Source organism: Thamnophis elegans, chromosome 4 (genome assembly GCF_009769535.1).
Source record: "Thamnophis elegans isolate rThaEle1 chromosome 4, rThaEle1.pri, whole genome shotgun sequence".
NCBI classification, from domain to species: Eukaryota; Metazoa; Chordata; class Lepidosauria; order Squamata; family Colubridae; genus Thamnophis; species Thamnophis elegans.
In genome coordinates, this window is record NC_045544.1 from 30,163,643 (window position 1) to 30,177,029 (window position 13,387).

At 34.7% G+C, this 13,387-nt stretch overlaps 1 protein-coding gene across 4 annotated transcripts in view; it reads right to left on the minus strand.

The window, feature by feature from the left end:
- Nucleotides 1–5,125: 5,125 nt before the first annotated feature.
- The window catches only part of PDSS2 (decaprenyl diphosphate synthase subunit 2), a 91,256-nt gene continuing 82,994 nt past the window's right edge, over nt 5,126–13,387 (minus strand). The window contains exons 8-9 of one of the 4 annotated variants that reach the window (XR_004255274.1): nt 9,752–9,968; nt 5,126–6,747 (exon numbers count right to left, since the gene is read on the minus strand). Coding sequence is in view for 2 of the 4 variants with exons in the window: in XM_032216565.1 (XP_032072456.1) it covers nt 9,810–9,968 (159 nt within the window). In the remaining 2 variants the exon portion in view is untranslated. Of the gene's footprint in view, nt 6,748–8,810; nt 9,969–11,357; nt 12,341–13,387 lie in introns of those variants that run through there. The other 3 variants (XR_004255273.1, XM_032216565.1, XM_032216567.1) reach the window with 3 other exon arrangements.

A 13,387-nucleotide genomic window follows, 5' to 3' on the forward strand; every position in this document is an offset into this window, starting at 1 on the left:
TCTCTGTTTTCTCTTTTGACTTTTCTCCCAATAGATCTCCCTAATCTTAAAGCCATTTTTACTGTCAGTGTTTAACCAGTTATTTGAGTATCACTTTGTTTTCTAGAGTCCAGAAATTCCTCATCCTTATATTTTACCTTAGGTCAAATTTATGACTTACTTTAACACACACACACACACACACACACACACAAAAAAAAAATACCATTCTCAACTCCAAATGTTATAATGAATTTATTTTAGCATATTATAAACCAAATTGGAACAATTTTGCTTGAAAATATCAACAACTTAATATATTGAAATCTAGTCTCTTAGGTAATGGATTTTAGTTATGATTAATTTTCTTCACCCCTACGTGATAAACTGAACTTGTTAGGATACATTTTTCATCTTCACATCTATTAAAAGAATGGAAACTATTGATATTTCTTTAATTTGAAGTGTAACTAGTGTTTTAAAATAACTGTACTAGTTACTAGTAACTGTAGTTTTTGTTAACCTGAAAAAGTTTTTTTTTACATTATGATATTTAGCAAACCCTGAACACACAAAATAGAAAAAAAGCATATTCCTGTAAACCCACTATGTTTCTGAAATAAACAAAAAAATCCAATTTGCACTACATCTAATTTCTACAATGTGTATAGGCCTCAGGCATCACTGCTATTAGGGGACTTAGGCCCAGAAGGGACCCTGCAGGATCTTAGTTATTCATTCAGAATGCTATTTAATTTTTTTCTCTAAGATTGAAAAGAAATAATATGCAAGCCTACTTCAGGTACACTGCCCAGTATTTGTAAGCTTATTTTCCACATATTTTCATATCTATAAAATATTTAGATATTTGTAACAAAAGCATTAATTCAGAAGTGCTTTCTGCTTCCTTTTCAATGTCCTTAAATTACTCTTCAGATGCTAAGGGAAAAAACCTTGTAACCAATCTGTAATTGAAAGAGAAATTTTTAAAGAATCATGGTTAAATAAAAAATTATCGTATTTTTGGAGAATAAGACACACCTCCCCCCCCCCAAAAAAAGAGGGTGAAAATTTGGGTGCGTCTTATACACTGAATATAGCATTTTTGGCCCTAAAACCCACTCCGCACATCCTGTTTTTTGCAAAAATGGATGCGCAGAGGATTTGGGAGGCCTACAAAGTCTCCTGGGGGCTGGGGAGGGCAAAAAAAAGCAAAAAATGGGCCCATTTTTCACAAAAATGTTTTTTGCCCTCCCCAGCCGCTAGGAGCATTCTGCAGGCCTTCAAAACTCTGCACATCCCGTTCTTTGCAAAAGATGGACCCATTTTCATGAAAAACAGCCCATTTTCTGCCCTCCCCTGCCCCCTACAGGCCTCCCACACCCTCTGAATGCCCCTTTTTTCACCTCCCAAACACCCCACGCATCACATTTTTGCCCTCCTCGCCCCCCAGGGCCATTTTGCAGGCCTCTCAAACTCCCTGCATGCCCCCTTACCACAAAAAATGGGGCATGCAGAAGGTTTGAGAGGGCAAAAACATTTTTTTAATTAACCTCTTCAAAATCTTGGTGTGTCTTATACTCTGGTGAGTCTTATAGTCCAAAAAAAATGGTAGCACTAAAATAATCTATGGAAAATTGCTGTTCTAATCTATGCTACAAATCTCTAACTACTTATTAAGAATAGTCGTTTTAAACTCTACTTCAAAAGAAAGTGATAGTTTTATGCTCTAATCTCACATCTGTATATCTTGGAATAAACTCCATTCAGTTCAGTGGCCTTTAGAGTAGATGTGTATAGATCTGTTCCAAAAAACTGCATGATTGGCTTAAGATAAGTAATTTGCATAACTAGAGCTTGAACAGTTACCATTGAATGGGGTTGTAAAGTACAAAGAAATATGCAATTATACTATAAATCTGATATCTGCTCCTAATTTAGTATGGACACAAGTAATAATGCCTACTGAAAAAAATGGACAATATACAGTATCTTCAACTGTTGTTCTGTGATCTTGCCATTTTTTTGTTCTAGCCTGATTTCTATTTTATGTATCTGCTACAGTGCTTGGCTTCAAATATTAATAATGTTCTAGGGCAATGCAAATTTTGGATTTGAAGGTAATATATTGTAGAGTGAGCGAGGCAACACTTTCCTGCAATTCCTTAAATCAAGGAAGGCAGTTGCACACTTGTAGAAAAAATACATTTTTTTTTACCTTCAGATCTTGTTTATGGTTATGCCAATGAATTCCACATCATAAGAAGGGAAGCCTAATATGACATTCCAGATTTGCTCTCTGGTCTCTGTGGAAGCACTAGTATGTTTTAATTGAAAATTTGAAACTATTTGCGGAAAATTTTTTAAAAGGGTAATCTTACTTAACGTAAGTAAACCAGCTAAAACTACCAATGTGTAGCTTTGTATTTATAATAAACATTTAAATACGAAACAAAACCCTATGGTGCAATTTTAATACTATCATTGTCAAAATTGTGGTTTTATGCTTTGCTATATACCCTATATATACACCATTAATTTAAGCAAATGATAGAATTCTTTTTATAGAATGGAATGGAATAGAATAGAATTGTCTTTATTGGCCAAGTGTGATTGGACACACAAGAAATTTGTCTTTGGTGCATATGCTCTTAGTGTACATAAAAAGACAAGATACATTTGTCAAGAATCACAAGATACAACACTTAATGATAGTCATAGGGTACAAATAAGCAATCAGGAAACAATATCAGTATAAATCATAACCAGCAACAAAGTTACAGTCCTGTAGTCATAAGTGGGAGGAATGGGTGATAGGAACGATGAGAAGACTAATAGTAAGAGTAATACAGCCTTAGTGAATAGATTGACAGTGGTGAGGGAATTATTTGTTTAGCAGAGTGATGGCGCTCAGGAAAAAACTGTTCCTTCTGTCTAGTTGTCTTGGTGTGCAGTGCTCTATAGCTTTGTTTTGAGGGTGGGAGTTGAAACAATTTAAGTTCAGGATGTGAGGGGTCTGTAAATATTTTCACAGCCCTCTTTTTCACTCGTGCAGTGTACAGGTCCTCAATGGAAGGCAGGTTGGTAGTAATTGTTTTTTCTGCAGTTCTAATTATCCTCTGAAGTCAGTCTGTCTTGTTCTGAGTACTCAATCATGCATATTCTCAACTGGCTCTGGACTTGTCGATTGCGAAGATAAAATCATAACTTTCAAACTATATGAACTTCCGAGATGTCCTCTTTGCACCTCCCCCCCCCAATTTCCTCCAATATTCTGTCTTCTTCCAGATACCTGATTTTCTCATCTGGTTTTTCATCTCAACTATTTACATGACTGATAAGCATGCTCTATGCTCTGTTTTTTAACCTTTGAAAGATCCCACTCTTCTTACATGTTTTTGTACTTTATCAAATAAAGTGTTAGGATAATGGCAAGTTTGCTTACATAAATACCCATATTGAAACAGCTAAGTTCGCTACCACTACAAATAATTGTCTTACTTTTTATTCATTTATTTGTGCTTTATGTGAAATCACCACTCATTGGAGCACAAAAGGGGAGAAATCAAAAATCTACATCACCGGGCTGAAAGTTTACCTACCAGTAAAGAGGAAAAAGAAAAATAATTAAAATACATCAAGGAAATCCTCAGAATTTTTAACTATCGAAACAGCCTTTATCAAATCCAGCCAAAGACCCATCAGGAGTTCCTCCATAACAAAGAAGAAAACAACAAACAAAGCAACATCATTCTATATTTTGCGGCAATATTTGAAAAGCTCAGGAGGATTTTTCAACCAACACTACATACATGCATACTTTAAACCCAAGAATACACCAAGACAGAGGGTTGTCTCCCTCAAGGATAAAATATTCAGACACAAATTAAGCAATGTGATATATGCAATACAATGCAGTGAGATATGCAGATCTATATATTGGAGAAACAAAACAAACACTTCACAAATACATGGCACAACACAAGAGAAAAAAAACCCTCAGGACATGATTCAGTGGTCCATCTGCATTTAAAAGGCAAAGGTCATTCTTTTGAAGTCAGCAAATTCCACATTCTGGATTGGAAGAGCCATTGGTTTAAAGAGGGGTAAAGGAGGCTATCTATGTTAGAATTGAACATCCTTGCCTCAACAGAGGAGAAGGAATACAACACCACCTATTTCCTGTCTGCAATGCAGTCCTTTCAGTAGTTCCAAGAAGATTCCAAACCCATTTGCACTCTGATTCAGGTGACCCTGAGTGCAGATTAACCCCCCAAATGGTTAATATGAAATATGATCCTTCAATCCCTCCCCCATCCTGTTAGAACAGGGGTTCAAACTCATCTATCAATTAGCAGGCTTAAATCTAAGAAGCCCTCTCTGGCACTCGCTCAACACCTGTCTTAAGAATTTTGACGTCAACACACAATGGAAAGCCGAATGGGCTGCTGAACATCCAGATACAGTCAGTTACATAGATGATGCTACACGAAAGGTGCCAGGTTTTGATCTTCCTCTCCAGCATTGGTCAATTCTGAACAGGATCCGTACCCAACATGGTGTCTGCCAGGACTCATTGTTTAAGTGGGGTCTTGTCTCTACCCCTCTACCTCTCAGTGTGACTGTGGTGCTCCTCAACAAAATATCCACCACATTATGTCCACATGTCCATCAAGAGCTTACACCAGCCCAATGTCTGATTTTTTTCAACATAGACCACCCTGTCCTTGAATGGCTGGGTGGACTGGACATTAACATTTGAACTACTATAAGTCCATATATTTGCCATATGCTAAATAGATAAAAGAGTTCAAACTGGCGTTTCACATGAAGGCTATGCCCACCTTACCTCCACGAAGGGGGAAAAAACATCACGATACGTCACGTGACGTGGCAAGGTTGACACCCGTGTTAGAACTAATCCATTCCCACAATATACACAATATACACAATAGCAGAGTTGGAAGGGACCTTGGAGGTCTTCTAGTCCAACCCCCTGCCTAGGCAGGAAACCCTATACCGTTTCAGACAAATGGCTATCCAACATCTTCTTAAAGACTTCCAGTGTTGGGGCATTCACAGCTTCTGGAGGCAAGCTGTTCCACTGATTAATTGTATTAACTGTCAGTTTCCTGAATCTGTTTTTTTTCCTCTTTTTTGAAGATGGGAACCACATCAGCTCTTTTCCAGTCCTCTGATAGTTCCCTGGTGCTCCAGAATCTCTGAAAGATACAGTTCAGTGCTTCTGAGATTCTCCCCACCATCCAGTCAGAACTGATGAAGCTTCTTGGATGAGAAGTGAAATGTCCTCTTGCTCAAGGAAAGAACACTGTCCAGTTGCCTTTTGAAAAAGCACGAGACTTGAAGCTTTTGCTTGAAATTAAAATTGCTTGAAATCTGAGTCTCAAGTCTAATAACCAATTATAGACTATCCTCCGTGAATTTATCCAACCCCCTTTTAAAACCATTAAAATTAGCAGCACTAATTATCACATCTTCTACTGTTTTATTCTACAGGTTTATTACATGCTGTAATTATACATATATTTTTCTGATCAATTTCATTAGTTGATTTGAGGAGAGATAAAATTCTATCTCCACCTTGTTTTTTAAAACTTTCAAATCGCTTATATTGCAATAAGTAAAATATTTTAAATGTGTGATGTTCACAAAATGATGTACTTTACCAAGAAGCACAAGTTATACAATTAAACAATGCACTATTGACAAGTATCATCAAAAATGTTTTAAAAAACAGCACTCAATTTTGTATTATGGAAGAATTATTCAAGCACAAGCATTAAAAATGCAGTGACATAATTTATTCAGAAATTTTGTGGATGTGAGAGAATCTGTTACACACGGGGGAGCCAAAGTATTCTTTTGACTAATGCAAAGAATGACTTTATACAGCACATCACCAAATCAATAATACAGCATGTCAGTAATCTTAGAAGAATATGAAAAACAATTACAAAAACAATGTATTTTCTTTGTGTACTCGTTTCCACTTCTGTAGGTTTATTTTCTTTTAGATTTAAGCCATGTGAATTTACTGATCAAGGCCACTAAGTTGTGTACTGCATTCAAACACTCTATAGAATAGAAAGATGAATTGTTGCAGGCAGCTGCTTGAAGATTTCATTTCTTAATAAACCTTCAGTAAACAAAAATGATATTGATGTCCTGTAGGGTATAGAGGATAGGTTGACCTAATACAGAAGTATTTATGAGTCTCTTGTTAATAACTATACTGTGTATGAAAATACTAGGTTTCACCCCCAGGTCTTTCAAAATAAGACACCAACCCTAATAGATGACACAAGTAACCCAAGACACTTTCATTTTAAAGTGTTTTAATAGAAACACTGGATAAAAAACCTGGATGTACCATAGAGTGTGCCTTTCTTAGGGGAAAAAATTCTGTCATTGAAAGTAAACATAAGAAAAAAAGCCAGTAGGAGGAGAGATGTGGTGTTAGTAAAGAATATGCTCTATTTTCCAGCAGTACATTGCTGATTGTTTTTGTTAGGTTTCAGCTATCTCAAAAAGATGTACAGAATGGATCAGTTTCTGCATTCTGCCTGTACTAATTACAGTGTTAGACCAAAAACCTTAATTCAGGAAATGGAGTGATTTCTAACACAATCCCAACAGAACTGAGCCACTTGATCATGTTTCCTAAAATAGTTAGTGCGTTGAAAGAAACAATCGTAGATTCAGGAGAGATTATGATTTGCCTTTAGTTAGAGATTAGGATTCCAATGCCTGAAATATAAAATAAAACCAGATATAAAAATCCTATGACTCTATGAATAAGTAGAATTACTATGATACACATCAACAAACTTGAATGGAAGAAATCATGTTATCTCTTACCGATGTAGTGTACCATTTTTAATTTATACTCATTTACATAATTGATTTGTTTGCCCTATTTAATCTTCAGTTATTTATTGAACCAAGTATTGGTTTACATAGCAAAGCAAGAAAACTTGATTAGAAGTGAGCTTGTATAGAAATTGGTAACTTGTGATTTTGCAGTGTAAGGCAGTACAGAAAATCTATTCAAATATATCTCCAACTTCCTATAGTTCAATTGGCTAATGTTTTTCACTGAACTCCCCAATAAAACTTGATTTTGCCCACCAATGCATTATTTTTTTAGTCTGTTTCAAGATGTCTGACATATCTCTAAAATGAAATTATTTCCATGAGAAAATGATCATTTTCTTTAAAACAATCTTACTGCAAATAGGTGCTAGATTGGCAGTTTCCCTTGATTTAGCATGTGTTCTAAGCCTAAAAGTATGGTATGTACTCCTGCACAAGAATCAAGGGGAGCTTTTCTCTTTTTTGGGTTTATTGTATTATTATAAAACAGAATTAATATATTATATTGAGTACGGTATTTATACAATATTGACTAGAGATTATTAACACCAATACTTAGAAAACAAACTTTTAAAGATGAATGGAAAGCTTATATCAAAATTAATGATTTCTAAAATGTCAATGTCGAGGAACAACTATTGAGCAGTATTAATGTCATCACAACCGTGACAAGCCACATATCTCCCCTATGAATTAGGCATACGTACAAAGTACCCACCTAATTTAGTTGGAATAGAATAGGCTTTATTGGCCAAGTGTGATTAGACACACAAGGAATTTGTTTCCGGTGCCTATCTTATCAATCTGTCTAATTTATTAGCCGCCCAATTTGCCACATGGTAACTCTGGTGTATTTAAACTTGATGTATTTAAATTATTCTGAAAATTCAGAATCAATTTAATTACTATTCAGTTATTTAAAAAAATTGTAGAAGCTAAATACTACACAATAATACCAAATGCTCCTATTTTCAGATTCCAGAAAGTATAGAAAAATTAAGATTGCATGAGAAGATTTCTGTTCATGTGACATAACTTTCCCCTAAGGTCCCTTGTGTATTTTATCAGATGATATGAAAGCGTCTATAGCCAGAAAGTCCTCCATAGATCAAGCAATTGTTAGGCTAAAAAGTTATTGTTAAATAAAAATTGAAGTTGTTAAAAATTCTGACAATTTTGCAGCCATTTCACTTTCCCATCTACTTTTATCAAAATCTGAGTATCTTAATAATTTAGCTGTATTGTTTCTGTGTCCTTTTTGTGGGTACTTCTACATATTTATTACAAGGACTGCTATAAGATTAGATTGGTGGCATATGTAGTGTAATATTGATAATAATTTTGTAAATTTCAAATTATGTTACATGTGCTAATTTTTAAAAGTAACCTTTAATGGTAAAATATATTTGAAACAAAAAAATTGCTATGCATCTGTCCATCCATCCTTCAAAACTGAATGTTCCTTAGGACTGAAATAGTTTGATTTATTCATGTAATTAAAAAATATTAAACGTGTGATAATATTTTTGGAAACAAGTAAAGTATTAAAAGTCCAGTCTAGTCAAGGTTTGAAAATTACTTCCTCATATGTACCTCATGAGTGAAACTAAATATTCATTTTTAAAAAATAATGTTTCTGTTGGTGAAATATTTGCCATTATGCAGAAGGTGTATGACACATCACTGGAGAGACACAGAGAAAAAAAAATTAACTAAAATAACTCCACTTAGTGTTTAAAAGAGCAATGTAATGAAATCTGTTTGCTGTGCTAGCTGTCTCCAGATTGGGCTGTAATTACACCACACAAGGAAGAAAGGTAGCTGAGTCTCAATCTGGATCATTTATGTAAACTCAGCCTTCTTGTCAACGATGTTCTCAGATTGCAAGCATGCAAACCACAAAAATCATCTCCTATGAACAAAATAGAGACAGTGTCTGATTGCAGGCTTCTGATATACCATGTATTCTCTCTGTAATTGGACTTTAACGTTTGACACAGTAAGGTTAAAACACTTCTTATACATCCATTCAGGGAATGAAATCCTGTACGGAGGGAAGAGAGGAAGAACTATCACTTAATCCTTTATGATAGGAAATTGAAGCAGAAATTGATTTAACATTTGTCAAAAATGAAAACAGAGAAAAAATTCTGGGTAAATGTAGGAAAATACAGTATTTGTTTTTGGACAATATAAAAAAAGCAAACACGATTTAAAGCTCCATTTTTTAAATCAGAATTACACAAACAGAACAGAATTTCACAAACAATTCAACATCACAGTAAACGCTTCCCATACTTACACCGCTCTTTCAGTAACCTGTTTAAACGTGAATAGTTACAAGATTATTTTATATTTCAGGGCACACAGAAAGTGCTACAGAAACATTTGAAGTAGTTTGACTAAAAAAAAAATCTGTTACTTTCTGCCAATTCATCAAGCTGCTTTTTTGTGTTGATACATTGCTACATTAATTCTACTTTTAAGCACTCCGCTTAAAAACGTGCTTAAAAACCACTGCTCCCAACACCTGCAGCCTCATGGCCCCCTCTGTCTTCTCTTCTGCAGGAAAACCACAGGCCACCATGCTGGCGCCATCCCTGACTATGTCCAATCAATAAGGACTTATTTCCTGTCCATTTGCTGAGGTCACAGAAGCTTGTGTCATTAATTATTTCTACCAGTGCAGCCTCAAGTGTGCTTCTGGCATGACAACTGAAAACTGTTTGACCTTTTTTTCCCTAATTTTGTTTGCAGCAGTTCCGAAGGAGACGTGTTCATTAGGGAATGTAGTGAATGGTACAGAAACACTTTAAAAAAAAAAAAAAGCCACAAGTGCATTTGGACTAGCAATGACAGATGTGACTTTTGCAATCACCTGTTCTGTTCGGCTTGTTTCCGCAAATGAACAGCAGTTTCTCCCTCCCAATTCTACGTTATGAAAATCTTGTCACAGCATAAACAATGTTTTCTAAGGCAGATCTGGCCTCAGAGGGAGGGAAAGATTCTAGAGCTTCCAGTGCGCTGTTTCCATGGCAACGACATAGGTCAATAGCTGAAGTCACACCTTTGCTAGCCTTGATTGCATCTTGCAACTGTGAGAAAACACATGCAGAGTATTACCAGCTTGGACAGAAATAACTCTATGCAGATTATTTAAAAAAACATTATGGATTTTGTAGTTTCATGAACTGGATTTCAAAGGCATATTTAACTATATTACTTAAATTATATTGGTATCTTCAAATCAATAAAACAGTTTAATTGATTTAAATTAGTCCATCATTTACAGATAAGTACAGATATTAAGCCATTTTATTACAGTTACAACATAACTACCATAAAAAGCTTTCAAATATTCATCTGTGTGATGTGTAATTAACTAGAAAGGATGAAACAAAGCACTCTGTATTTAATGAACACATGAATATACATTTTGAATTAAATTTCACTACTAGCAAGTACATTACTATACTATAATTTTCATGTTGCGCATTCCAATACAATGTGTATTGTGCTATTTACACATTTTTCAATTTGAATTGGATAGAGATTTCAGAATACATTTTCCAAGATGGTAACAATGATCTCTGGAGTACATTTTTTTTCTGCACCGAGACCTAAATAAGATTAATCAAGAACCAGAAATAATGTACATACACTTCAGTTCTTGGGAATATTCCACCAACCTGCAATCATGCAGGTCTTTGTGCTGATCTTGCATTGTGCAAATTTTTTTGAAACTTTGATTGGTAAAAGTATTTCATTATGAACAATTAAACAATCCTGCAGGATAGAACAATCTTGTGGAACCTTAGAGTTTAAATATACAGTATGGCACAAGTTTTCTGATTCCTAAATTGTAATATTTGAAAACTTTTGCCATAATATGTAACTTAATATTTATAATGCCCAAACACTGGCATTTTCACAGCAAAAGTATAATACACCTATTTCTCTGGGGGCAGAATCTAAAAACTAAAATGATATTAAAAAGTCAAAACAATAATTAACAGTTTCTTCTTGGATTTAAGGATCTAGATGTTTCAGACCATATCTGTCACTTCAGTCAAAACTCAAAATATTTGAGAGCTGTAGTTTGAAACATAAGATGGTACCAGCTTGCCTACCCTAAGTTAATACTCTTGGATCATAAATTCAGCTAGAAAATATGAAGCATATGTTTAATAATGTAGCTGGATTAAATGGTATTTGAAGTGTTGGAATTTGCAACACTTATATGAGCTTCTGTTTCTGCAAAAGAGAAAAGGGAACCCTCATCCTGAATGGAAAAAACATTGCTTTCCTACTAACATTTCAACTTCATAAGAAACACAGACAATAAGCCTTTTCTATCATTGATTTTTTTTAAAAAAATATAATTTTATTAAAATAATATTAAAGAATAAAAAACAATACAAATTTCGAAAGTGGAAAGTAAGGAAAGTAACAAATAAAAAAAGTGAAAAGAAATACAGCAAAGAGGGAAGGGAAGGGAAAGGAAGGAGAGGGAAGGGAAGGAAGAAAGGGGAAGAGGGAAAGGTTCCAGTCTTCTTAGCAGCAGTTGTAAGTACATTTATGTTTTATCCTCTCGCAATACAGTTACAAAATAGCCTTCTTCTTTCCATTGTTTACCCTCTCTAATTATTAAACCCACAAATCACAAGTTCATTTTTTTCTTCCTTCAGCAAAAAAGTCCAATTGCTAATAAATGTTAATTATTGCCTTTCTCTAGTCAAATCAATTTTGCCATCTCTGCTAATTCTGTTATCTTTGCCAACCATTCCTCCATCGTGGGTATTTCAGAGCATTTCCATTTTTGTGCATATAATAATCTCACAGACGTTATCTATCATACCCAAGGACAGTCTTCCACAACTCTTTCCTTATTGACTATCCATTAGTACCAACAAGAGCAGTTCTGGTTTCAACTGAACATTAATTTTCAAAATTCTTTATATCATTCTATCTATCTGAATCCCAAATTTTATGACTTTTTTGCAAATCCACCAAGCATGATAAAATGACCCTTCATGTTCTCTACATTCCAACATAAATTTGAAACACCTTTACACATTTTACGCACTTGTTCTAATATATCACTTTACAAAAGTTCTTTTGTATATTATAATATAATGTACATTTCAGTCTTTTCAGCAACATATTTTCGCATTGTTTTATCAGTATATTATATCCAAAGCCCATTTTATCACACTCTTTCACTTGTTCTTCTTCTGTTTCAAAGTTCAACAGATGTATACATTTTAGCAGCTACACATTCATTTGCACATTGTTCAGTTTCAAATTATGCGTTGTGCTGTTCAATTCCAAATGTTATCTACTTAAAATATTTCTCTTAACTGTGCATAGCAAAACCACTGAAAACAAAATCCCTCTACAGCCAATTGATCTCTTGATTTCATTTTATATCCTCCATCCTTCATGGACATCTGATTGTGAAACTGTCCTAACAGAGGTAAAAAAAATAGCACTTGATCAAACCTTTTTATTTTAGCCTTTTATTTTAAGCTCTGTTCTACTGAATTTTAAGCTCTGTTCCACTGAAGTTTTATTACCTTTCAATTTTACTGTTATTATTTATATGCTTAATTTTGTGACATTTTTCTCTAATTCTCTGAGAAAAGGCAGTTTAAAATACCAACATTAAAGAAATGAAGATGTAATAGAGAGGATATTTATATTGTACTTTATTCCAACAATCTTAAATCAATCTCCATGATTCTATCCATCCATCCATCCATCCATCCACTCGCCTCTCTCTTTCTGTCTTTCTCATTCAGAAACCACACATCTCCCTCACAACAATCTGTAATGATGTCTACAACTGAGATAGTGTGACTTTCCAGGACCTCTGCTAGTCACAGTGTTTCTTTCTTACTTGTTGAAGCTTTTGCCTTAGAAGGGTATTCTTTCTAAGTTTGTTTATACATAGTTATCATGAAGGGACAATTGGTATAAGCTACAAGGAAAAGATGCCTTATTCCGTTTATTTAAACTATGTCCAACTTGACCACCATTTCAAACCTTATAATATGAAAAAAACAATTTATCATCCTACAACATGGGCATTTTACTATTTGACACACATATCACCTTATTTCTTTTAAAGTGAGTAAAGCCAGCCATATTAGCAATAGCAATAGCAATAGCAATAGCAGTTAGACTTATATACCGCTTCATAGGGCTTTCATCCCTCTCTAAGCGGTTTACAGAGTCAGCATATTGCCCCCACAGTCTGGGTCCTCGTTTCACCCACCTCGGAAGGATGGAAGGCTGAGTCAACCTTGAGCCGGTGAGATTTGAACCGCTGAACTGCAGATAACAATCAGCTGAAGTGGCCTGCAGTACTGCACCCTAACCACTGTGCCACCTCGGCTCTTCAATATTCATATTCTTGTATGATAATACATATTCAAGTAAGAAATGGATAGTTAACACCACAAATGTGTTTGTACTTTCAGCTATGAGCAGGCAACTCGTACTTTAAAAGAAG